At 38.2% G+C, this 26668-nt stretch overlaps 1 protein-coding gene across 3 annotated transcripts in view; it reads right to left on the bottom strand.

The window, feature by feature from the left end:
* Window positions 1–25295, bottom strand: part of PPIP5K2 (diphosphoinositol pentakisphosphate kinase 2) — a 52165-nt gene extending 26870 nt beyond the window's left edge. Inside the window, exons 1-16 of one of the 3 annotated variants that reach the window (XM_080932677.1) lie at window positions 25113–25295; window positions 23253–23448; window positions 20963–21053; window positions 19999–20084; window positions 19190–19344; window positions 17023–17124; window positions 15256–15417; window positions 14295–14416; window positions 6987–7088; window positions 5887–5973; window positions 4862–4941; window positions 4642–4747; window positions 3677–3762; window positions 2653–2778; window positions 2415–2536; window positions 2039–2221 (exon numbers count right to left, since the gene is read on the bottom strand). In XM_080932677.1, the coding sequence (XP_080788803.1) occupies window positions 2039–2221; window positions 2415–2536; window positions 2653–2778; window positions 3677–3762; window positions 4642–4747; window positions 4862–4941; window positions 5887–5973; window positions 6987–7088; window positions 14295–14416; window positions 15256–15417; window positions 17023–17124; window positions 19190–19344; window positions 19999–20084; window positions 20963–21053; window positions 23253–23448; window positions 25113–25226 (1920 nt within the window). In that variant the 5' untranslated portion in view covers window positions 25227–25295. The remainder of the gene's footprint in view (window positions 1–2038; window positions 2222–2414; window positions 2537–2652; window positions 2779–3676; window positions 3763–4641; window positions 4748–4861; window positions 4942–5886; window positions 5974–6986; window positions 7089–14294; window positions 14417–15255; window positions 15418–17022; window positions 17125–19189; window positions 19345–19998; window positions 20085–20962; window positions 21054–23252; window positions 23449–25112) is intronic. The other 2 variants (XM_080932678.1, XM_080932679.1) reach the window with 2 other exon arrangements.
* Between the last annotated feature and the right edge of the window lie 1373 nt (window positions 25296–26668).

The following is a 26668-nucleotide window of genomic DNA, read 5'->3' as shown; positions in this document are numbered from 1 at the left end:
AAAAACAAAAAACCCCCACATAATTTCATTGCCTTGTAAAAGGTAATTTTAAAAAACAAAGCAATAACAACAACAACAAAAGAGAAAAAGTCAAACCTAATGGACCAGCATCAAATCTTCCTCTGGGAGAATGCAGCCAATACAACAAGAGTGACTTTAAGGCAGGTATGGAGCCTCGGGGCTCAGGCAGGGAGACTACATGCTCCTCAAGGCCATTAATAAAAATTCCTTCCCTTTACAGTTGCTACAGAATTACAGGTATTGAAGCAAAGCAATAAAGAAATAACAAACTTTAAGGACTGGGAAATAGCTCAGATTAATGTTTCATTAATTTTAAAAACTACACTTCTACATCAAAACAAAAAACAATAAACATTTAAAGTAGTTTTAAAACCAAGTACACTAAAAATAACCTTTACCTCAGCTCAAGTCTAAGAGGGATAGGAAATATTATGCAATAAATGGACTATTGTTAAAAATGTTACTTAGAAGCTTAAGGGATCTAACTAAATGTGCTATCGAATCTTTACTTGAATAGATGCAAACTTGTACAAGACATGGAAATAGGAGTTCATGCAATCTAAATAAAAACCACAATAATATTTTTAATAAGTTTATTGTTAAGCTTATATGCAATGTGAGACATGGCAAAAAACAAAGAGGGGTCTGTGTAAAAGGCAAAAGAAATTCATTCATTGTTACAGAACGGTCAACAAACAGTGCAGAGGAGAAAAATCATAACATGTAAGTGATAAGCAGGAAAGTGGGGAGAGATGCCTCTTCAGATAGTGCTAAATGTACATATAATTAAGGGTGAAAATAGATTGTCACATCTTACTCTTACAGCCTACAAAAAAAAATCAAGTTTTGTATCAATTTACAAGATTTTATCAGTAATAGGAAGAGAAACAACACAGAAAGAACTTTTGCCACTGAAAAACAGGTACCAAGCAGCAAGTAAAGGACAAGGTATTTAAGAACTCATGACAAAGGACATGTGAGAAGTAAACGTGAGAGAAATGAAAACGTATACTGTAGGTTATGTTCCAAAATGAACTTCAAAATAACCCGAGAATCGTCCAAGTGAGGGAAGTAAGGAGCATGGCAGCCTTCAGACTGCGTGAGTCTTAACTGGCCCACCCCTGAGAAAACAGCTGGACTTCACCCAGTAATACGGAATCTGAGCACACCCTGGTTTACATCCGCACTCTTAGAATACATCTGAGAGAAACGGTCTCCTAGGAACCAGGGGGTATGCAAGGATGTTCATGCCAGCAATAGTCTTTAGAGCCTTAAATTCAGAAAATAAAATAAGGTGCAGCAAAGAGAGCTCTGCAGGCCAAGTAGGGCTGGTGATGTGAGCCTACAGGGCATGGATGGTTTTAACATTTTCTAAGGGTACCAAACAAACAACCCCTAAAAACAAACAAACAAAAAAAAAAAAAAAAAAAAAAAAAAAAGAGAAAGAAACCCAAACAACATAAAAAACACACATGCACACACACACACACACACACACACACACACACACACACACACACAGAGATACTTACACACATATAAGAGAGAGAGAGAGAGGGAGAGGGAGAGGGAGAGAGGGAGACCAGAGCAACAGAGACCATAGTCATTGTCAACTTGATGAGACCTATAATCCGTCATGTTGATGTGTTTCTGAGCATGTCTGTGGGCAACTGTCCTAGCTGAGTTAACCCCAGGTAAGATGACCCACCGTTGAAGCGGGCATAAACAAACATTCACTATGGCCAGCTTCTCGCCTGTGACAGTAATGTGCCCAGCTGCCTCAAGTTCCTACTGTTGTATCGTCTCTGACGCACAGGCCCAAATTCAACCCTTTCTTCCTTATTTTTGCTGGGGTATTCACAGCAACAGGAAGTAACCTCAACAGGCTCACAAAACCAAGTATTCACTATTAGATTCTATATGGAAAACGCATGTTAGTCCTTCAAATGGACTACTCCACAGCAGAGATGAATGACCTGTGTGAGACAGGAATTGCAGGAGTCCAGCTGAGACCCACCTTCTCGTAGTCTTCGGCTGTAAAGTCTCTGTCTCTCTGAAGTATTTCATGCAGCCTCGCTTTCACACGCTGCTGACAGCTGCTCAAAGAGTCACTGTCACTGTCCAAAAGCCCGTTCATATTTGCACTTTTTACCATCTGAACTAGAATGGGGGTAAGCTCTCCTTCTAGAGCCAAGAGACCCTAAGTACAAAGACAGAGTCAATGTGTTACACATACACAAAACCATAGGCCATCATGAAAATTTCACTAGATGCTAAACGCTATCATGCACAAGCTGCTTGCTCATCAGAGGTCAGCTTTACTAATGCTGCACGCCATCTCTGTCAGCAATGGCTGGAATTGGGATTTAGAGCAATCATAAAGCTGTTTGTACCTTTGCAAAAGCAGCCGCAGTCATCTGGACCCGCCCTTCATCAGAGGCATATATCTTGAGGTCATGTCTGTAGGTGCTATGCAGTCGGAGTAAGCCACAACCAGGAAATCCTGCATAATCTCCTGAAAATAAACCCTCACATCACTTAAGCTATATTTCTGCTTTGTGGTGCTTCTACAAATGCTTCATCACATCACAAGGGGAAGGTGTACAGACTTAATCAAATGATGGCACTTACCTTGACCTCCAGGGTACATACACCTAAAAGCTCTTCCCAGCTCTTCGGCCTGAACCCTGCCAGCAGGGGTCAGTTCTCCTCCCCATTTTAGAACCAAAAGTAAGGACGGCTCCTCTCTTCGGTTATCTAAGACAGATGTGAGTGATAAAACAAATGTTCACCGTGCCTCATCTAAACAGGTCTCGGTATTAATCTTTAACCTAAAGATTAGCTCTTTAGCCTGAACCCTGATTTTTATTATTACATCTCTCCTACATTTCCTATCATAAACACTGATAGGAGAAGTAAAGCCCTGTTGTTCTTGATCACAGGGAGATGAGGGAAACGTTAAACACACAAAGTGAGGCATATCCAAACCTGTATTTATATTTAATATGTCAACTGTGAACAGAGGCTGGTATAGAAGTTGCAGGGTGGCTCAGTCTTGTTCCAGTCACCTGCTTACCTTAGGGGAAAGACTCTTGAAAGTAGAGTTAAGGTCAAAGCATGAGACAGGTTTCACTATGCACTGCTGACTAGGTGTGTGTACTGACATGTCTTCCAGCAGGCTGATAAGCTAACTCGCTCTATGCTCACTCTTGAGTACCAGTACCAGGACATGAGAAAACCCAGGAGGCCTCAATTCTACACAAAGGGCTACAGGCAACTAAGAGGAGCTTGGGAGAGGGAGAAGGGGTCCTTCCCAGGGAAGAGCACACTGATGGGTTAGCCCTGAAAACATACACATAAGTAACACTGTGTGGACCGAACCATTTGTATTTAGTGAAAAATGAGGCTATGAATTGAAGGATCGTGGGAAGGGGTATTTGGAGGATTTGGAAGGAGGGAAGGAAGAAATGTGATTAAATCATAATCCCAAAAGTATCTTTATTAAAAGAGCATCAGCATAGTTAACAAAACACTGATTTTAGTTGTTTTTGTAAGCAGCACGCCGATCCCAAAACCTAAAGAAAATGATCCAAGTCACCACTATAGTGTACGTATTACATACACATAATTGCAATACAGATTAAAAATGACATACCTTCCTCCTCACTGGACGTTTTCGGACAACCATGAGGGAGATAGGTCAATTGAACCTTACGGTTTATTCCTGAAAAATGACCATACCTGACAAATAAAATGCCAATTAGATCATAAAATATTAATGAAGTATTGATTGAATTCCTAAGGAAAAACTAAAATATATGGATAAAAACTAGTTCTCTTCTACTGCTTTGGTAGATTCTTCAAAAATAACCTAGCAAAAAATAAATCTGTAATAATATCTGATCATTTGAAAACCTGTCTGATAAACTTCGGCACAAACACACGTGCGAGCTGAGGTATGGGGAGGAAGGATGGGATAAGTTGTCGTTTGAGCAGAGCTTGGTCACTGCCTTCATGAACTCACAGAAGCCATGGTCGCCAGCACCGGATGAAGGCAGAGGAAATTCTGGTGTGTGGGTATTCTGTATGCCCCAGCACTACTGAGGTTACTGCTAGACAAGGGTTTGTGGGACAGAGAATCACTCTGCAGAATACGACCATGGACAGGTCTCTCAGTCTCCTGTGGACGCCCACACAGGGGAGGAGGGGAGTTGGAGGGAAATGAGAAGCAGCTATGATAAACACTTTATTGTTCGCATAAAGGACATACTTGAAGATGAATGGAAAACGTTTTAAAACAAAGTACAGTTTAAGTATCGTTACAGGATATGAGAACACAAGTGGCTACCCAAGGAACGCTCACAACAGAAATCCTGATGGGTATCAGTGTTTGAATGGACGGTTCCAAACTGTTTAGCTGATTCGGGCTGAATCTGGTTCCGTTAGCTATGTGATCTTCATTCTAAGTATTCAAGCAAGTCCAAGTACAGGGCTGCTTTCTGTCTCCTCAGTGAATTTAACAGGGGAGAGTAAAACAGTCATTCAGTATAACAGGCTATTTTGGTACAAGAACCAAACAGAAGAACTGTACTGTAAGGAGGAAGGTAAAGAGGTACTCACATCTCTAACACGGTCTTAAGTTGTTCAAGTTTTGACTTGTTTTCTTCGATTTCAGAGTCATTATTTTGCCCCAGCTCCATAAGAAGCTGCCGCGCAATGTCCAGGACTTCCTATGTTTGTTAACAAAGTTTAAATTCTTATGTAGTTTCACCATAAAAAAAGTCAAACTCAGCATACAGTAAAACAAACGAACAACAAAAACCCCAACAACAACAAAAACTTGCCTGTAATTGTTTTGGCTTCTTGAGCTTTAACTTCCCTGATTTATATCCATCACACTTTTCAAAAAGATCAAAAAACCTTAAAAAAGGATAGAAGACAGTTAATCATTTTCAATAACTAGTATTATAACTATGAAGCTGGACATGTTGGGCACACCAATCCTCATAGCATTTGGAAAGCTCAACCACGAGGATTATGAGTTTAAGGTTAGCCTGGGCACACAGTGAGACTTTTTGAAAAAAACAAAAACAGGAGGAAAGGGAGTGATGGGATAGAGGGTTTGTGGAGGGACCGGGAAGAGGGATAACATTTAAAATGTAAATAAATCAAATAATCAATAAAAAAAAAAAAAAAACCCTCACCAAATAAATAGTCAACCAAATAAAATAAGAGATATGGGAATAAAGTCTATGACCATAAGGGCTGTGTTTCTTCTTTTCACTCAACCTTAGGTTTCCTCCACCTTGTCTCCCTGGCAGAGAATCTTGTTACATATTTCCCAGTTGGCATCTATCTCCTTGGCTAGTGATGCCCCTGCTTCCATCTCTGAAACACAAGCGCATGTGTCCCGTGGTACCCACTGCACTTAGCCTCTGCTCCTTTTACTGGTAGCACTCAATGCATGTGAGAAGTACATCAAACACATACCCACTGAACACAAATAGTTTCTATCATAATGCATTGGGTGTCAATATGTATTTAATGGCTCAGGTTTCCATATCAAACACTGAACAGCAATAATGGGACATTTCTACAAGTTTGCCTGTGGAATGCTGAGATGCTGTTTCTCACGATACAATGCAGAAAAACAATAAACTAAGAATAAATGTATTTATGGTGATGAATGAAGGGCAGGTAAACTGACAGTTACAGATACACCCACAACAGGTTTTAGGCACTAAGACACACAATACTTTACCAAGTTTGAACACCTTCAGTGGTTTAAATATTTCCACGATCAAACAATAGCAAGTAAAGCTAGTCTCAAAGCCCACACAAGCAGAGCGCTCGCCTCAGACTCACTTCTGATGCCTCACTTCCATTTTCATTTTCTGTTTTGGTGTTCGATCCCCATGTCGTATCACAGCTATGACACATCGAAGTTCCATCCTAAAGTGACAAAAAACCAAACCCAAACAACACCCAAAACTGGTGTCAATTCCCTAACACCAAAAGTTTTGGGTTTTTTTTTTTTTTTTTTTTTTACTTAATTTTGGAAGACCAGATCCTACACCAGATTAAGAAGCCAGAGAGGAGTGATATGTCATTTTTACATAGTATTCCTTCTTCTTCAGAGGTGATGACCATAACCCGGGATAGGGTCCACGGACTCTTAACCTGAGCTTCATTATTCACTAAACGTCTGCCCTAAAAAACTATCAGCAGAGACGCCATTAAATCAAAGCAAAAATCAACTGTTCTATGACGGCTGCTGCATCTGTACGTTTATGTCTTGCCATCTAAGAAAAGCATTATGACAATTTAACTTAGAAAAGCTTTAGCAGTATGCTACACTGAAGAACTATTATTTCAATTTTCAAAGTGCAGACCACTAAACACATCCCTGAAAGACACTGACAGTCTGCCTCAAAGATATACCTAAGTATGTATGTATGTATGTATGTATGTATGTATCTATCTATCTATCTATCTATCTATCTATTCATCCATCCATCTACCTATCTATCTATCGTTCATTTTCCTTCCAATTAGGATTTTTCAAACATGGTAATATAGTTCTATAAACTTGTGACTATGAATCATGCAGTCAAATCACCTGACATTACAGTGAGTGATTTTCTCTAGCAGAACGCTGTCACACCCTTTGGCAATATTGCTGATTTATTTACCTAAGATAAACCTAGACAAAGACAACACTGCCTGATGCTACAACTGTGTGATGTTGCCAGTGGCATCTGCCCATGTCAGAGGCTTCGTTACATTGTTCTATACTTGCTCAAGCGTGGTTAAGGATCTTAATGTACACCCAGCTTCAAAGTGAATCACATGAAAATAAATATAGTAACTAAGTCATTCAGAAATTTATTTTTTACCATAACAAGACAGACTAATGTGGAAAGCCTAAGGAATTGCTGAATGAAAACTGAATAATTGAAACTTACATAGTTCCAGAGGTAGTTGGTACAATTGGAATATCTTCAGCCTCCAATGGTATTGACCAGGGGATATGAAACTGTGGCGCAAGCTCCCGCATCACGATATTGCTTTAAGACCAAAAGAATTATTAAAAATGAATTAATCCGGCAGAGCGGAGCCTGGCCTACCTGACACCCGGATTGGCGGCTCATAGAGGCTGAGCAACTGCGATTGGGAACAGAAAATTAGAACTTCTGTTTTTTCCCGGAGGCGACTTCAGGACACGGAGCAGCAGAGCCTGGCCCATCTGCCACCCGGAACAGAGGCTCGTAGAGGCTGAGCAACTGGTGGGTGGGAGACCTGGGCTGCAGGGGAGCAGAAAGATCTCTGTGGAGTACACAAGGAAAGTGCACCCCCTGCCTTGCCCTGCCCTGCCGTGCCTGATCCAGCAAACGGAAACAGAACGTTGGAACTTCTGCTCACACCCGACAACCCTGAGGCATAAAACAGGGCTCGACCCATCTGACACCTCAACCAGTGGAGAACCAGGGACACAGAGCAGATAGAAGGGAAAGGCAAGAACATATCACTGACAACAAAATGGCAAGAGGTAAGAGAAAGAGTATATCCCAAGGGAACCAAGACAATCTAGCAACACCAGAGCCCAGCTCTCCCATAACAGCAAACATCGGAATTCCAAACACTCCAGAAAAAGAAGACACAGACCTAAAATCATACCTCAAGACGCTGATAGAGTTACTTAAACAAGAAAGGAAGGAAAAGCAAAAAGATTCAGAAGCTTTTAAAGAAGAAACAAGAAAAACACTCAAAGAACTCAAAGAACGAGACGAAAACAGAACCAAAGAAATAAAGGAATGGAAGAGGGAAATTAAAACAGAGATTGACACAATAAAGAAAACACTAAAAGAGATAACCCTAGAGTCAGAACACCAAAAAAAGAAATCAGGAGTCACAGAAGCAAGCATTTCCAATAGATTACAAGAGATCGAAGAGAGAATCTCGGGGGCAGAAGACAACATTGCAAACATAGACAAAACAGCCAGAGAAGATGCAAAAAATAAAAAGCTCCTAACCCAAAATGTCGAGGAAATCCAAGACACAATGAGAAGACCGAACCTAAGGATAATAGGAATAGAAGAGGGAGAAGAGTATCAACTAAGAGGCACAGTAAATATCTTCAACAAAATCGTAGAAGAAAACTTCCCTACCCTTAAAAATGAGATGACCACAAGCATAAAAGAAGCCTTCAGAACTCCAAATAGGTTGGACCAGAAAAGAAATACCTCCCGACACATAATAGTCAAAACACCAAGTGCCCAAAGCAAAGAAAGAATACTAAAAGCAGTAAGGGAAAAAGGTCAGGTAACATATAAAGGCAGACCAATCAGAATCACACCCGATTTCTCAACAGAGACTATGAAAGCTAGAAGAGCCTGGACAGACATCATGCACACCTTAAGAGAGCACAAGTGCCAGCCCAAGCTGCTATACCCAGCAAAACTATCAATCACCATCAATGGAGAGACGAAGATATTTCAAGACAAATCAAAATTCACACAATATCTGACCACAAACCCAGCACTACAACGAATTATAGGTGGAAAACCGAATACAATGAGGGAAAATACAGCCTAGTATAAACAAGAAAACTCCTAAACAAGAAAACTAAAAGAAGAAAAGAACACAGACACAACTCAACCCAAAAAAGCAATAATGGCAGGAAACAGAAACAACTATTCCCTGATATCTATTAACATAAATGGTCTCAACTCCCCAATAAAGAGACATAGACTATCAGACTGGATACATAAACAAAATCCAGCCTTTTGCTACATACAGGAAACTCATCTCAGAGACAGAGACAGACACTATCTCAGAGTAAAAGGGTGGGAAAAAAACTTCCAAGCAAACAGCTCCAAGAAGCAAGCTGGAGTGGCTATTCTAATATCGAATAAAGTAAACTTCCAACCAAAAGTTATCAAAAAAGATAAGGAAGGACACTTTTTACTCATTACCGGGGAAATCTGTCAGGAGGAACTCTCAATCCTTAACATATATGCTCCAAATAAAAAATCACCCACATTCATAAAAGAAACCCTACTAAAGCTCAAAAAATACATTTCACCCCACACAATAATAGTGGGAGACTTTAATATCCCACTCTCACCAATGGACAGATCAGGGAAACAGAAACTGAACAAGGACACTGCAAAACTAGCAGAGACTTTGAACCAGCTAGAATTAATAGATATATACAGAACATACTATCCCAAAGTAAAAGAATACACCTTCTTCTCACCACCCCATGGCACCTTCTCGAAAATTGACCACATAATTGGACACAGAACGAGCCTCCATCGATATAAGAAGATTGAAATACTCCATGGATCCTCTCAGATCACCATGGTCTACGGCTGGTCTTTAACAACAACAAAGACAACAAAAAGCCCACATACACATGGAAACTAGACAATGCTCTGTTAAAGGATAGCAGGGTCAAAGAAGAAATAAAGAAAGAAATTAAGGATTTTCTAGAATTCAATGAAAATGAAAACACAATATACCCAAACCTATGGGATGCAATGAAAGCAGTATTGAGAGGAAAACTCATAGCCCTAAGTGCTTCCAAAAAGAAACTGGAGAGAGCTCACATCAGCAACCTGACAGCACACCTAAAAGCCCTAGAACAAAAGGAAGCAGATACACCCAAGAGGAGTAGACGGCAAGAAATAATCAAAATTAGGGCAGAAATAGACCAAAGAGAAACAAAAAGAACCATTGAAAAAATTCAACAAAACCAAGAGTTGGTTCTTTGAGAAAATCAACAAGATTGATAAACCCCTAGCCAGACTAACTAGAGGGCAAAGAGAGAGTATCCAAATTAACAAAATCAGAAAGGAAAGTGGGGACATAACAACTGAAACTGAGGAAATTCAAGAAATCATCAGATCCTACTACAAAAACTTATACTCCACAAAATTGGAAAATCTGGAGGAAATGGATGAATTCCTAGACAGACACAAGGTCCCAAAGTTAAACCAGGACCAAGTAAACCATCTAAATAACCCTATAACACCTAAAGAAATAGAAGAAGTCATCAAAAGCCTCCCAACCAAAAAAAGCCCACGTCCAGATGGGTTCAGTGCAGAATTTTATCAGACTTTTATTGAGGATATAACACCAATACTCGCCAAACTATTCCAAAAGATAGAATCAGATGGAATATTACCCAACTCATTTTTTGAGGCTACAATAACCCTCGTACCTAAACCACACAAAGACCCTACAAGGAAAGAGAACTTCAGACCAATGTCACTTATGAACATTGATGCAAAAATACTCAACAAAATCCTTGCAAACCGAATCCAAGAACACATCAAAACAATCATTCATCATGACCAAGTAGGCTTCATCCCTGGGATGCAGGGATGGTTTAACATAAGGAAATCCATCAAGGTAATCCACCATATAAACAAACTCAAAGACCAAAATCACATGGTCATCTCACTAGACGCTGAGAAAGCATTCGACAAAATCCAACACCCCTTCATGTTAAAAGTCCTGGAAAGAACAGGAATCCAAGGCCCATACTTAAACATGATAAAAGCAATATACAGCAAACCAACAGCCACCATCAAACTTAATGGTGAGAAACTTGATGCAATCCCACTAAAATCAGGGACTCGACAAGGCTGCCCACTCTCCCCCTACCTATTCAACATAGTACTGGAAGTCCTGGCTAGAGCAATTAGACAGCAAAAGGAGATCAAGGGGATACAAATCGGAAAGGAAGAGATAAAAACATCACTCTTTGCCGATGACATGATAGTGTACTTGAGTGACCCCAAAAATTCCACCAGAGAACTCCTACAGCTGATAAACAAGTTCAGCAAAGTGGCTGGATACAAAATTAACTCAAACAAATCAGTAGCCTTCCTGTACTCAAAGGACAAACATGTGGAGAAAGAAATTAGGGAAAACGTACCCTTCACAATCGTTAAAAAAACTATGAAATACCTTGGTGTGACTCTAACTAAGCAAGTGAAGGACCTCTATGACAAGAACTTCAAACCTCTAAAGAAAGAAATTGAGGAGGATCTCAGAAAATGGAAAGATCTCCCATGCTCATGGATTGGAAAAATCAACATCTTAAAAATGGCCATCCTACCAAAAGCAATCTACAGATTCAATGCAATCCCCATCAAAATTCCAACCCAGTTCTTCATGGAACTGGAAAGATCAACGTGCAATTTCATATGGAATAACAAAAGACCTAGAATAGGGAAATCCATCCTCAACAACAAAAAAACATCTGCGGGAATCACTATCCCTGACCTCGAGCTATATTACAAGGCAATTGTGCTGAAAACTGTATGGTACTGGTACAGAAATAGGCATGGGGATCAATGGAATAGAATAGAAGATCCAGAAATGAGCCCTCATGTATATGGTCACCTGATTTTTGACAAAGGAGCAGTAAACATTCAATGGAAAAAGGACAGCCTATTCAACAAATGGTGCTGGTCCAACTGGCACTCAGCATTCAAAAGAATGAAAATAGACCCGTTCTTATCTCCTTGTACAAAGCTCAAGTGTAAGTTGATCAAAGATCTCCACATTAAACGAGGTTCACTGAAACTATTAGATGAGAAAGTAGGGAAAACCTTAGAACACATAGGTACAGGAGAAAATTTCCTGAACAAAACACCACTGGCTCAAGCTCTAAGGTCAAAGATTAACAAATGGGACTTAATGAGATTGCAAAGTTTCTGTAAGGCTAAAGACATCGTCAAGAAAACAAAATGGCAACCAACAGAATGGGAAAAGATCTTTACCAACACCACATCAGATAGAGGCCTAATATCCAAGGTGTACAAGAAACTCAAAAAGCTAGACACCAGAGAATCAAATAACCCTATTAAAAAATGGGGTACAGAGCTAAACAAAACGTTTTCAGTTGAGGAACACCGAATGGCCGAGAAACATCTGAGGAAGTGCTCGACATCCTTAGCCATCAGGGAAATGCAAATCAAAACAACCCTGAGATTCCACCTCACACCAGTCAGATTGGCCAAGATCCAAAACTCAGATGACAGCAGATGCTGGTGAGGTTTCGGAGAAAGAGGAACACTTCTCCACTGTTGGTGGGGTTGCAAGCTAATACAACCACTCAGGAAATCTGTCTGGCGATACCTCAGAAAATTGGATATAGTACTACCTGAAGACCCAGCTATTCCACTTCTGGGCATATACCCCAGAGACACTTTAATACACAACAAAGATATATGCACCACAATGTTCATAGCAGCTCTATTTATAATAGCCAGAAGCTGGAAGGAACCCAGATGTCCTTCAGAAAATGAATGGATACAAAAATTGTGGTACATATACACAATGGAATACTACTCAGCCACCAGAAACAATGACTTAACCAAATTCTGAAGAAAATGGCTGCATCTAGAGAATATCATCCTGAGTGAGATAATCCAGTCACAAAAGAACAGACATTATATGCAGTCACTGATAGTGGGATGCTAACCCCAGAGGCTTGCACTCCCCCAGAAACAACTCACAGACTGTATGAAGTCCAAAAAATAAAGAAAACAAAAAAATATACATATATTTACAAAACAAGAAGACTTTGACTATTTCCATGTTGCGTTTTGTTTTGCATGTACTTTACGCTTATTGTAACTATTAGGTTTTCAATGCATACTGTCAAGTCCTTGAAAAAAATTAAGTACTGACTAAAAAAATATATTCACATGGTTTTATGTAAAATTATTTTAATGTCTGAAAAAACAGTACTGACAAAAATGTATAATTTTAAGCAAAAAATATTTAAAATCTGTACATTTATCTTTGTTTTGTAAAATAAAGTCGTTTAAAAAAAAAAAAAGAATTAATCCAAAGATAGAAGTGGGAATTTAATTATGCCATGATAAAGAAACATAAGAATTTAAGTCAAACTATCAAATGGTTATATTAACCTGATTATGTTATACTATGATTATGTTACAATCAAGTCCTGATTATGAAAATTTAGGTTTCTCTAAATTGAACACATTAACAAAATGCCATATTTGTGAATAATTTATGTAGTTTGAAAATAAAGCATGTTGCTTTAATTATATTTCCAGGTTTTGTTTTGTTCTGTTATCACTCATTAATGGTCTGTAAACTCCTTCTATGCACTTTTCTTCATCTGTGTGAGGTACTGGGCATGGAAACCAGAGCCCTGTGCACAGAACATTCCTTCATTGACCTTGATCTGACAAACTTATTCTAGGTATGATCTTTTCTAAGAAGCCATTACTATACTTATAGGAGGAATAGTAACAGATGTTTAAATACTTAATCTGAGGGCTAAGAGATTTCTTAGCTGGCCAAATGTTTACCTTGCCAGTATGAGAGCCAGAGTTTGAACCATGCAATGCTCAGTTTAAAAAAAAGCCATGCATGCTAGTGTACACTTTTGGAATCCCAGTGAGACCAGGAGACCGTATTTCAGGAAGAAGTGGATTATAGCTGAGAATGACCTGTCAATGGGGCTTTCACCACAAGCTCTTGCACATACATGAACATCCTTATAGATACATTCATCTCTGCACAGTGCACACAAACTCATTCGTCTTTTCCTCTCCCCCCCCCAGTCCTCTTCACATTCTCTCTCATACATACATAATATTTTTCTTTTCTTCTATCTTTGCATGCATTCATGCATAAGAAAGACACCCGTGCCTTCAATTTCTCTTTATTGAACAGCGCTCACCTTTGAAGCGCAGTACCAGAGCTGACTATAATGACCTTACATGATTTTGTCCTATATGCTTAGAAAGTCTTACAGATACATCTTGCTTTATTAACCTTCTAAAGCAAATGATATATAAAAATGGTGTTTCTACACATAATACTTTCTTTTCCACTTGTTTGATTATTTTATTAAAATAGCAAATGACATGTACATAAAGAAGTCATGCAAAACAATCTCAAATTTCAAACTTTTCTCTATGACTCAATGATCTTATTTTATGAACGTTTGCTTTATGACATTAAGTAGGTTAACGAAATCCTTCAAATACAATTACATAGGAAAAATGGAGGAATGCTGTATCTAATAATCCCATGTTATAGCAAAATCCATGATGTTGTTAGAAACATGTTATTAATTCACAACTCAGAATCTTTCATAGTTTTGGGGTATCTTATCAATATGGAATATTACCCTAGAGTAATCAAAAACTGATTAAAGCTCCCATGGCTACCATGTGCACAAAGGCACACAGGAGAAAGGTCCGGTAGTAAACGCTTACCCAAGAATTTTTGCACAGTCATCGTAGTACTTCATGGAATTTTTCACGAAGCTGAAGCCATTGACATCGCAGACGTACGACTGTCCATTGGCACGTAACAAATCAAAGCCACAAACTGTTTGCTATTTAAAGCAAGGTAGAAATCTTAAGGTATCATTGGAACTGCTATGATTCTGTATTCTAATTTCTTAAGAATATTATATATAAATGTTTGCACCATAGAAAGAAATGAGGGTTATAAATAACCATAACCTTGAGTACTCTGAAGATACATTTTGCATTCCATGGGGTCATTCCCTTATCATGAGCACTATTAGTCTTTGATGTCCAATACAATAAAACAATGCATAAGAATGTGATCCAACCTATTTACACATCCTTCACACAAAATCACTATATAGAAATAGTTCTTATATTAATAACCAGTAGTGCCATTAGCTTATGTTATGAATTTGGGATAGGCCTTCTCTAAAAATATAAGACGCATCCTTTATTAAATGAAGGTTGCATTACTTACACCTGAATATTTACTATGTTCTAGTAATTAGGTAAATTGGTAGCATACAAGAGAGAACAGTCAAACACAAGAAGCAAAGAGGTTTCTTCTAAGCGCATATATTGTTTACAGAAACAAGTTTTACTAAACATTAGGCCAAAGAATAAACAATGAGGATAATTTTTATTCAATTTTTTTTTGAATTTTATAAAAGTAAAAAGTACTTATCAGTTTAAAAAAATGTCAGGCACTACCACTAGGTATACAAGTATTATTCTGTAAGTATGATTTGAAGAAGTGAACAAGGTTTATTAGTTCTGTATGACACAGAAATTCCTATGTACACATATGTGAGGGCACACATACTGACTGCCTCCTCAGCTTACTTCTCTGTACGTCCCATACTGTCTAATCCAGAAGGGAAGCCTAGAATGCACGGGTCTGTGAGATAGCATAGCAGCTTACCTTAAAGGCAAGGCAGACTTTCCAGGCAATCAGCTTCTCCCGCGCATTGAGGATGACAGGGTACCTCACCTCCTTCCCTTCGCTGTCTCGCTCTACCTTGCCGTCCAGGGCTGGAGATTTCCGAGCTTCAGCATGAGCGTAGTCTGGACCCACAGTATAAACCTTTTGTAAAATGTAAATATATATAGGATGGATTGCTACTCAAATATATAACCAGAAAACCAAAAAGTATCTATTTAAAATAGTTCAGATGCCAGACTATTAATAAGCATACCTTTCTATTTTATATGACAGGATTTCCAATATACCAGAAAAGGTTACAATATACACATGGTTATACATAGTTACTTATACAGCATAAGACTATTTTCTGTACAAAAGCACAGCATTATGCACTAAAACTATAAAGATACAAATCTTAAACAGACAGAAGAAGTATCTGTATGATTTTTTTTAAAGGGTGGGGAATTCATCTTGTGGGAGGGAGAACAAGGAAAGGCATTTTTGCAGACGTGATAAATAGAAAAGAGAGCAATGAAGCAACACAAGGCATTCTGGGAAAGGGAAAGAATTCAGTTTTAGTTGTGCTGTAGAGAATGGCATTTGAGGAAGAAATAGCTTGTATGTCAGTTTTATGAACATGGATGTTATCCTGCGGCCAATGAGAATCTACTAACAAATGAAAAGGACACATTCAAGGTCAGATTTATAAGTTTAAAAGGAGCAGCCTCATCAAGAAAGGCTGACTGGGAGAAGGGAAGCTTCAGTGGTTTCCAAGTGCAATGGTATTTTTCTATCATGTTACCATTACCAGATCCACATATCACGGACATTAATCACTGTTCGGAAACTGGCAGCTACTAGGATGCTCAGTCTGAGATTTTCCTACTCATTAGCCTTTAAAGTACCATATGTATCTAAAACCTGACCTAAACATTTTTATAATTCACTAAAATTCATCCTCTTTGTAATGCTGGATGTTTTACTTTTAACCCTTTAAGAACACTGTTCTTTAAAAAGGAGTTCTTGGACTTCCAAGTGTCAGTGAGGTCCACCAAACAAAACAGAGCAAGAAGTCTGGACGAACAGGAACTTATGTGTTAGAATGCTCGCCTCCCTCACGTAAGGGCCTGCGTTCTATCATTAGTACCAATAATAATGACACTAACAAAGGTAAAAGAGAAATAGCCACCTTTCTCTAAAATAAATGGTAACCTTAAGATATAAACTAAAAGGATAAGGTCTTTATGATTTATCCATTCATACACAGCTCAACTTCTGGGTTTCTGATCTGACGAAGATGATGTCACAATGCTTACTTCTTGTTGAAACTATCCTTCAGATTTCTACCTCTTCCGGGTCAGTGACAACAAGGCATCAGCTGGCAACAAGGCATCTCCTGAGCTGGACAGCAGCAGTTAGATGTAGCTTTTGACAGTCTGGTAATTACAAGTGAGAGGCAAGCATGTTGTGCGTGCTGTGTGTCTCGAATGTAAGCTATGATGGTCGTGGGCTGCATTTATTCAATGTGTTCTCAACCTAGAGTTTACTTTCCTTCCTTTTTTTTTGAGGTAAGATTCCCACTGCTAGGTTCTCTGGAGTGGAACTGAATACAGAGCACAGCTTTGCCTCACAGCTGCGTGCAGAGACTGTAGGACACACCGCCATACTGAGCTGAGAGTGTTTAAGATGACACAGCACTTCTCAGATCATGACTCATTATCAGACAAGAAGCATCTGTACTTCACCCACCGGCCACCGTCCTACCTTGACATCAGTACCGTCCGTAGGCATGAACTCTTCATATATATATGACCCCGTTTTTCGCACGTTGCTTTCTGGGGAATACACACTACTTCTACTGCCAATCTAGAGAGAGCAGATATCCATTAACATAAAATCAGGTAGGTGCCCTCGTTTTTATAATACATCTAAAGGTAACCTTTAAGTACTATCTACTGTAGACATTTCTAATTATTTCATAACTTTAATTCATAAAGATTTAACAGTACTTAAACTTGGCAGTATTCTCTGCTATAGTTGTTACTTAAACATATAAAAAGCATAAAATATAATGAAAAAAAATTATGTTTCTAGGGTACTGAAGAGAATCCTCAGTGCTTAACGTACTGGCTGCTTTTCCAGAAGATACAAGCTCCCGGCACCCATATCAGGCAGATACCAACTACTTACAACTCCAGTTCCTGGGGATCTGATGACCTCTTCTGGCCTCCCTCAAATATATGTAACGCACGTGCACAATATCCCCACACATGCATGCACACATGTAGACACACACACACACCAGAGTCTGTTTATTCCTGCCACAGAGCTTCCCCTACATAAACAACACCTCACTTTATGCCCCACGAGTGGGTTGTCTGCCAAGCTTCCTGCATAATGCAGCACTACTGCTTTCAACATTCTTTAGACGGAAGCAGGCCACAAGTGTAGTTATGTTTCTAAGAAACTGCTAGGAGGCTCATGTTTATTCATACTGCACTTAGTGCTGAATCTTCTAGAAACTATGTTATCTGAGTCTCACAAATACAGAAGAGAGTTCCAGCAGGCCTCAATTTCCTAGTCTTATCTATATATTTTTACTTTCAAATATTTGCCACTACACTGGATATTTAGAGGGTATTTTTATTGTTTTAAGATACATTCTATCTTATATGTATCAGTCTTTTGCCTACATGTATGCAAATGCACACCATGTAGACAGGGCCTGTGGAGGCCCCAGTAAGGCACCAAATCTCTAGACTGGATTGCAGATGCTTGTGAGCTCCCTTATGTGTGACAGCAGCCGTTAGATGTAGCTTTCCTGACAATCAGGTAACCATACGTGAAAATAACCATATTCTGCATGCATTACAACATACAATAAGCTATGATGCTCATGAAGTTAGATTTATTAAATGTATCCTCAACTTACAGTAACTTTTTTTCATTTTTTTTTTTCCTTTTGAGATAAAGCCTACTGGGGTCCTCTGAAGAAACAAATGCTCTTAATTACTGAGCCATTTTTCTAGTTCTTTGCTTATCCTTAACGTATAAAACCATGACTATTTATGATCCCATCTCTAATCTTGATACATCTCTAATCATATTACCAAGAGACTGCATTCCTGCTAGCACATGTTGGATTAGGCTTATTTCTCAATTACCCAATTTAAAAAATATATATCATTCCAAAAAGTAATATGATATCATTATATTTCAGATATGGTTTGCACTGATTTTATAATGGGAACAATTATGAATGCACTTACATGTGTAAAATTACTAATGTTATTTATGTGTGAACTGGCAATTTTTCCATATAATTTCTCCAAAAAGGATCTTATCTTTAGCTTAATTTCTAGTCTGATAGAAATGCAAGTTGGAGACAAAAACTATCTGGAACCTTACTTTGTTTTCCGAAGGCTAACTATACTTTCTATGGTGCCAGATGGCTTCTGTCCCTCACAGACCCGGGTTCGGAACACTTGCTGCCTACTGGTGCTTTGCAGGTCTAAGTGGTGCAGCCTGACTGGGGGAAGTGCCGCCCTGGGGTGGGCCTGGGCAGGCCATTCCAGTCAGAGCTCTCTACTTCCTGCTTGTTGTTAGAGATATGCGCTCTGAGCTTGGTTTCTGTCAGGGTAGCCATGCCTGCAGCTTGCTGCTACACCTATCCCGCCACAATGGACTCTTACTGCTCTGGAACCATATGTTTGCTCGAACCATAGTTCAAATAAAGTCTTCCTTCCTCCTTCTAGAAGTAGTTTCTGCTGCGGTGTTCTAGCTCAGTAACAGAAAAGTACACGTGGAATCACTGCGGTTTCCTCAGTTTCCTCTAGACAGTGACAGTTCAGTATCTCACCTTAGTTTATTAAGAACCTCAATAAAACGCATAACCGTGAAGACTGCTCACAGGGTGGTTACAAAGGCTTACCTTCCTGAAAAGTCTCTGGCTTCCACCTCCGGCGGACGTCGGATAGTAAATGTAAACATTGTGGTCTTCTGCACTGACTGGCTTTTCCACAAATGGCTTCTGGAAAACTTCCCCATTCACTTCTACGTGATCTTCTCCTTCAATCAGATTGCATTCTAAACACAGAGCATAACGGCCCCAAGAGTCAGACGCTCTATCACCTGGATAACACTGTTCCAAGAGCAAATCTGAAATCTACTCTTCAGGCTTCTAGTAAAACTGTGCTACGCCGTAGCAGACTAAATTAATCAGAGCTGAGGCACAGTGATAGCCTGAATACCATGTGCAAGGGCTCAATCCTCAGCACCTCGAGGAAGAAGAGCTTAGTCCAAGACAGAGGACTAATGACCGTGGAGAGAGTGGGAGTTAGCCTTCCCCAGGGATGAGCTTCCTAAATGATTACCCAGCCCTCAAATCATAGGTACACAGTTATACGTACAAAAGCCATGAAGACAGCACCTACAATACTTCTTAGCCAGTTAGCTCACTGTGTCTTGTTTTGCCCTGTTTTCTGAGACAGGGTCTCACAGTGTGACGCCCACCCTAGCCCAGAACTAACACGTACTGATTGATGTTGAATTTCCTGTCAGCCTGCCTCAGCCTTCTGAGGCATTACAGGTATGCATCACAACAGGCCTGCATTTGTTTAATTCATTAAGACAAACTACTAAACAGACTATCATGGATTCTCAAACTCCTACTTATGGTAGGGATGTGACAAAGAGTATGTCAAGAACCAAAAGAAAGGCTGTGGAACTGAGTTCTCTGACCTTTTGGGTTATTTGGATCACGGTTCAGAATTGCATACCGAGGAAGTAGGATGCCTTCAGCTTGAAGAATACTATAAACGTCTCTTCTAAAGAAACAGAGAAACATCCTTAGTGCTTACCTCTCTATTTCCCAGGGTATTATATTCCCACACACGTAAGTTACCACTCTTAACTACCATGAAGTTCACATGTCAACCCTTTGTTTTTCTAAATATTTCAAATATCAAAATGCTCCTAAAAGAATATTCACCAAAATGCATGTCTTTTGGGGTGAATTAAAAGACTACACTTTAAGACAAGAATGTACATGCATAAAGAAAAATAGTCAAGTAAGACTAATATATCAGGAAGACAAAATATAGCCTAACTACTAAAACTCCTACCAGAAAATAATATTTAATACCATAGAAAAATATTCACAGGATGCTAAGAGAAAATGATTTTACCCTCATGTGAAATTAGTATATATGTATTTCCATGTAAGTAATATAAGTAATGTCATGTTATAACACAAAAGTAGAATGCTCATGAAAAACAGAATTGTATGTAGCTACCAAAACAAAATACCAATTAAATGAAGTATAACTTCATCTAGAAGCCTACAGTCAATGAATACAATGTATAGTAACAAATTGTTGTAATGGTACACTTCACCATAAACATCATCAGTCACAATGAACGAATTCTACCTAATCACCAGCCATATGACGAGAAACTGCAAATTTGATAGAAATTAAGCACTTGTCGTCCAGTTCCTTGTCCCACTACTTAGGAGACTACCTGTGACTGGTAAGTGAATAATTCCCTCAGTTCTTAAGGCTCCTCAGTGGTAAATTTTGCTAATAAACGTATTCTCTTAAGGATGCAATGAACGCATGTAGAACACCTGATGCTGTGTCAGCACACACTAATTACTAAGGAAGCGTTGGTTTCTTTTTCCCCTAGTTTAGCCAACTTCACTCACCTATCTTGTATGAGATACTGCATATTCAAGTCATTGATTACAAATGGATTCCTGAGTTTTGCATAGGCAACTGCTTTGTCCAGTGGAAATCCTAAGAACACATATTATTATCATATTCTGTACGATCTCAAGATAAGCTGGCATCAATAAATGTATTAGATTTATCAACTTGAATTATGCCACCTCCCCTAAAATGATAATTTCATTATGTACATAACCACCTTCTATAATAGATATGAAATAAGTATGTACTTTTTATTTAACTTATACTATTAAAATAAATTTTATTGGTTATTATCATTGATATGGCAAACCAAGTCATTGGCTATGACATGTTAGCCTGTGTCTATTTAAAGACAACTGATAGAAAGGTAAGATTATTTCATTATATAAAGAGAAATCTACGAATGTTTCACATCACTTGATTTTTAAAAATACTCTCCATATACAAGTCTCTTTGATATTTTAATGTCTAAATATGAACTAGCCAACAGGACCTTTAAAAACAGAAGCAAAAACAAAAATGGATTTATACACAATAAAATGCGCAAACGATGAAGATATGAATAGAAGCTGCTGCTGCTCGGCCACCTTAGGATACAAAAACTAATTGTCTAAAGTTCCTAGACGACTAAAGTGATTAATAATGAGAATGAGTCACATGCTGGTGTGATTACAATAGATTTGGAAATAAAAATTCAGAGATTATATTTATTATCTATATTACCACTAAAACTCTCCACCATACCATCGCAGGTAAGAGGGGTAAACATGCTTCAATCCTGGCTCTGTTTGGCTATATAAGGTTGAGCCAATTTATCTACCTCTAAACTCAAGTCCAGCTGTCAGTGAGCATGACACGCATCTAACTACCAGCAGTCTTACAGAATTAAAAGCTTTTCAATGTGTATAAGGAAAACCTGCCATAATCTTCCTGAATACTGCTTCTTATTGTCCTTACATGACATCTGTCATCGCTTTCTTCTCTATGGAAGATAAAAGCACTCAGCAGGACAGCGCATGGTTTAATTATGAACACTGACTGCTTGTGAGGACATTACATCTCTGCAGCACTACGTGAAGGTTTAGAAATGTTAAGTATTAAAACTCTAATAAAAAAAAAAAGCTATGTTCAGTTAAAACGTATTCCTAAATCTCTTTTAGTGTTTTAATAATGTATTAAGCAGCAGCTGGTCTCTATAAGCCACCAGAATTCTACACCTGTAAATGTTTCAGGGTCCCAGTGCCAAGCTTCCCACCAGAACAGAGCAAACGGAAAGCACCTGCTGGAGTCCCAGCTTTGGCTTCGGCTAACAGAGAAAACAGTCTCTTGCCAACGGATAACTCACAGAGTATGTCCTAAGACACAGCAAAGAGCTTTTAGGCGCTAACAGCTTTCACAGGAAAAAAAAATGTAATGGTCCAAGAAAAACACTTTCATGTGCAGAAAATTAAAAAATTTCTCAAGAAAAAGCCTCAGCCAACCAAGATCAGATTAGGTTTACTGAAAAATAAAAATCAATCTCCATTATCAATAAACAGAAAAAAACTTAGCACAGTTCAGAACTATTTGGGGGGGTGGTGGTGGTAAAAAAGGTAATGATTAATACAGAAACCCTAAAACTTACAAACTTATTAATAGAAAAACCAAGTAATTGACAAATTTTTTAAATTATTCAGAAATAAACAGCAATCATTTTAATTATATTTTTATATAACTATATAACATTTTTTACTGTAACATTAATACTAAAACTTAACTGGTATTGCTGTTCAATTAAAAATGGGAAAGCCCTAAACTTTTAATTGAAAGTTCTTAAGAAATGAAGTATGCACATTTACATAAGAATACCGGATCACTTTCTATGTGGTAGAAATATAGGGTTTAAAGTATCTAATAATTCAAGAATTTATCTGCAAATATGTGCAAACAAAGGTATATATTAAAAGAGTCAATCACAACCTTACTTTAATAGTGAAGTATTTACTATTAAATTAATAGTTATTAGTTAATGAAGTTACACATTTATATAATACACAGCATGAAAAATGTGGTGTGGGGACATTTGATAAAAATCTAAGAAAAGCTAAATGTAAAGTTAGATGTAGCTACGACACTAAAATTTTAAAGACCACAATGACAAGAAAAAGAGTAGAAAGAAATATATCAAAATGTTAACACCCTTCCTTGTGAATTAGCTTCATTTCTCATTTATCCAATAATCTATAACCAGTATGAATTACTTCTATGACCAGACAGGAACAAGCACCCATGTCCACCTTCTGATACCTTTAGAATGGAAAGAAATAAGACAATCACATAACGGCCAGTTTTCCACGGGTTCATTCAAAATAACTTCCTCTTCAAAAACGACTACTGTGATGTATTTAAACAGGGAGATCCGTTCCAGAATTTCCTTCATGGGTTTGGATTTGGATTTCTTGGCCATGGAACATATTCCAACCACAATCTGCCTTTCTGGTGGCTAAGACAGAAAGAAAACAGGATGACAGGTTGTCCTAATAGGCGCTCTAAAACATCGCTGTCATAATTCCCTTTCAGAAGTAGGTGAGGAACAGGAATCAGTAAAACTAACACATTCACATTCCTACCAAAATCAGCAAAATTACATCACTCATAATACTTTACAAGAAAAATAAATTTTTAAAAATCTTTAAAAACAAACAAAAAACCACCTTCAGCATATTGCTGTTTTCAACTAAGTTTAAAGTACTAATCAACGTCCTTCCTCACCTGCTCCTGGCATTTATTTATCTTCAGGCAGAAAACTACGAATGAGAGCAAAACTCCATCTGTTCCAACTAAAACGGCCAGCAAGAGTCAGATAAAGTCTTGTCTAAAATCAGATGCATTTCCAACTACAAAGCTGTGCAGTATTATGTCTTCCTGGAGACTGGGCTGGGACATTAGCGGGTCACACATAGCCTTTTGAACCCAGAGAACTTTGACACTCCCTCCAGCGTTCACGCTTGGCACTCCTGCTCAATGATCTCCTTAATCTTTGTACTCGTAACCAAATCAACGTTCAAACTTGAATACACACACCATACAAACAGGAACATACAGAGGGCCTCATGCTCACAAAATTCTGTTATATTCATTCTTGATTCTTTGTACTTCATCTTGGCCTTTTCATTCCGGAGCTTAAGAGTTCTATCAACCATATAAGGTTGCGTCTATTTCTTGTCTCTTCCATGACTTTACGCATTTCATATAACAATATATAATAAAACTGCTCAAAGGTGGTTCATAAAACTTCCCCTTAAATGTATCAATAAAAATTTAGGAATTGAATTGTTTTGTTTTTTTACATTTAGAAAAATAATTCTACATAGCCTCTTCAAACATAAAAACTGGAGTTAAATAAGTATTGGACTATAAACAGTGACCATCTTAGGTCTACTATCTCTGCTTCCCCTCATCGTCCATGTTAGGGCCCCTATTCATTTTATTCTCCATCAAGAATCCTGAAAGGGCTCACTATCACCTTCCTAACGGAGGTTTCACAGATCAACTCTGCTGGATATTTCTCCCAGCTCTAACAAAGCATATGACAAGAACATCCATCAAGGTTCACCCACAGTTGCTTAGTGAGAACATTACTGTTACCAAAAAAAAAAAAAAAAAAAAAAAAAAAAAAAAAAGTCTCCTAACGGGAGGCAGATAGAGATGAGTGTAACTCCACCTCCTTAAAGGCACACCCCCGTTCCCAAAATAAAATAGGCTCTGCCTGAGGGCAAGAAGAATGAGGACTAACACAGTAGACCAATAGACCAAGGAACTGAATGTAACAGATGTGCTTCATTTCTGAGACACAAGGCACACAAGACACCAGATACATTGGTTTCTTACGCACAAATACACAGGCTTTGATATAGTCTTGTAGAACTTCATAAACTTAGATAAGTAGTTCCTTAGTATCTTACAGTAACTCTAAACTGTCATTAAACTAAGTAGGGAATCTTATTGCTAGCTACCTTTATTACACTTTTTAATATCCTGTCTATTCATATCACTCATGCTTTTTCAATTAAAAACTTTTTAAACTACTTTGTACATTTGTATTCGTAGCAATCAGTGAACATTCTGCACTGTCCTGGTTTATCAAGAAAGAAAGCAACAACTTACAGACTCATCTTCCTCCTCGTCGTCTTCATCGGCATGGTGGAAGAAGCGACGATAGTTCCCAGGATTGATTTCTGCATCTTCAGGCCCAACAAAGAATCTGGGAGGTTCACTCATTTTTACTGAATTTGATATACATAAAGGTTAAAGAATCTGTACTAAAGCTTCCAATAAACGGTGTCAGAAGAACACATCCTCACTCTGCAGCTGACACACAGGTCTGCTGCAGGGTTTTCACCAATCACATGAAATGTGCTGACATTTAGTTGGCAAGTGCTCCTTTGTTCTCAGATATCACTGCTTCATTGTTGAACGCCAGTGGCTGCGGCAGTTTAGAACGCAAGGACAATGAGGCTACAGCTTCCCTGGGTTGGAACAGACGTCCTCCTCTCACCTAAAACACAATGCAAGCAATGAACTTCAAGAGTGTTCTTCAAGAATACTCACAAAAACAACCTCCTCCACAAAATTAAGTAAGGAAGAGTATATTACAGATAGATGTGTCAGAACAAGGGGATCAGAGGACACAACATAACACAAAGGCCACACTAATCAAATCCAAAATGTACCTGGTAAATGAGAAAATGATGCAAATAATAAAACAAACTTGTTAAGAACTAAAACCTTCAGTCCAGAAGTATCTGAAAGGAGTGGATAGATAAAGACTAACGAACACAGCTCTTCTGCTAATTAGTAGACTAATTAATTCTACTACTAATTAGTAGACTGAAAACAAGACTTCAGTCAACTATTTTCAAACTGAGGACTTAGAACTATTTAGCAAATCTACAACAATTGCTACAGCAATCCTAGAAAAACTACTACAGCTTCCAAATATAATACACTTGCCAAGAAACTGTATGATTCAATGACACGCCCCCATACAAATCCCACATGGAAATCTACGAGTTAACTATCACATGCTAATGACACAATCTCAAGCTATTCCTTACAAAGCTGTTTACATGCCCCTGAGCACTGGTGGTATTCAGATTAGTTATTTGCCAAGATGAAATTGTGCATCAAATACATATTAGATGACTGGTGATATTTTAAAAAAGAAAAAAAGAACAACATGCTAGATAGATGTACAAAGCACAATCCAAAATTTTTATTCCTGGAAGTCTGGTTAATTTTAACTGGTGGCTCTCAATAAAATATAAAATGCAATTGGTTTACTCAGTAAGCTTTGGCTTTAGGCAATTCTTATGAATCACTTGGGATTAAACCTGAAAGAAGAAATAATTTATTTGTTAACAATGCTTTTTATTTCTTCAACACTTTAATATTAAAAAGTGTTTCTTACTGAGAGAAAAAAGGCAAACTTCTGTAACTTCACAGCAGGTCAGTTCAGGCTTCCTTGTTACAAAGTAGATTACTTAAGGCTGTGTGCTTATGTTCTTTCAATTACACGTATCTAAATATTTTAGTAGCAGAAAGAGCCTTTGTTTGGAGTCAACTATACCAATCTGTTCCTAGCAACTAACAACTTATGCTCGAATTTCTGAGTCCATCCACCCCCTCGCCTGTGTGTGAGTGAGTTACCAACAGCCTGTAAC

The sequence above is a fragment of the Micromys minutus genome, assembly GCF_963924665.1.
Source record: "Micromys minutus genome assembly, chromosome: 19".
Taxonomy (NCBI): Eukaryota; Metazoa; Chordata; class Mammalia; order Rodentia; family Muridae; genus Micromys; species Micromys minutus.
This window is presented reverse-complemented; position numbering and strand designations above follow the sequence as displayed.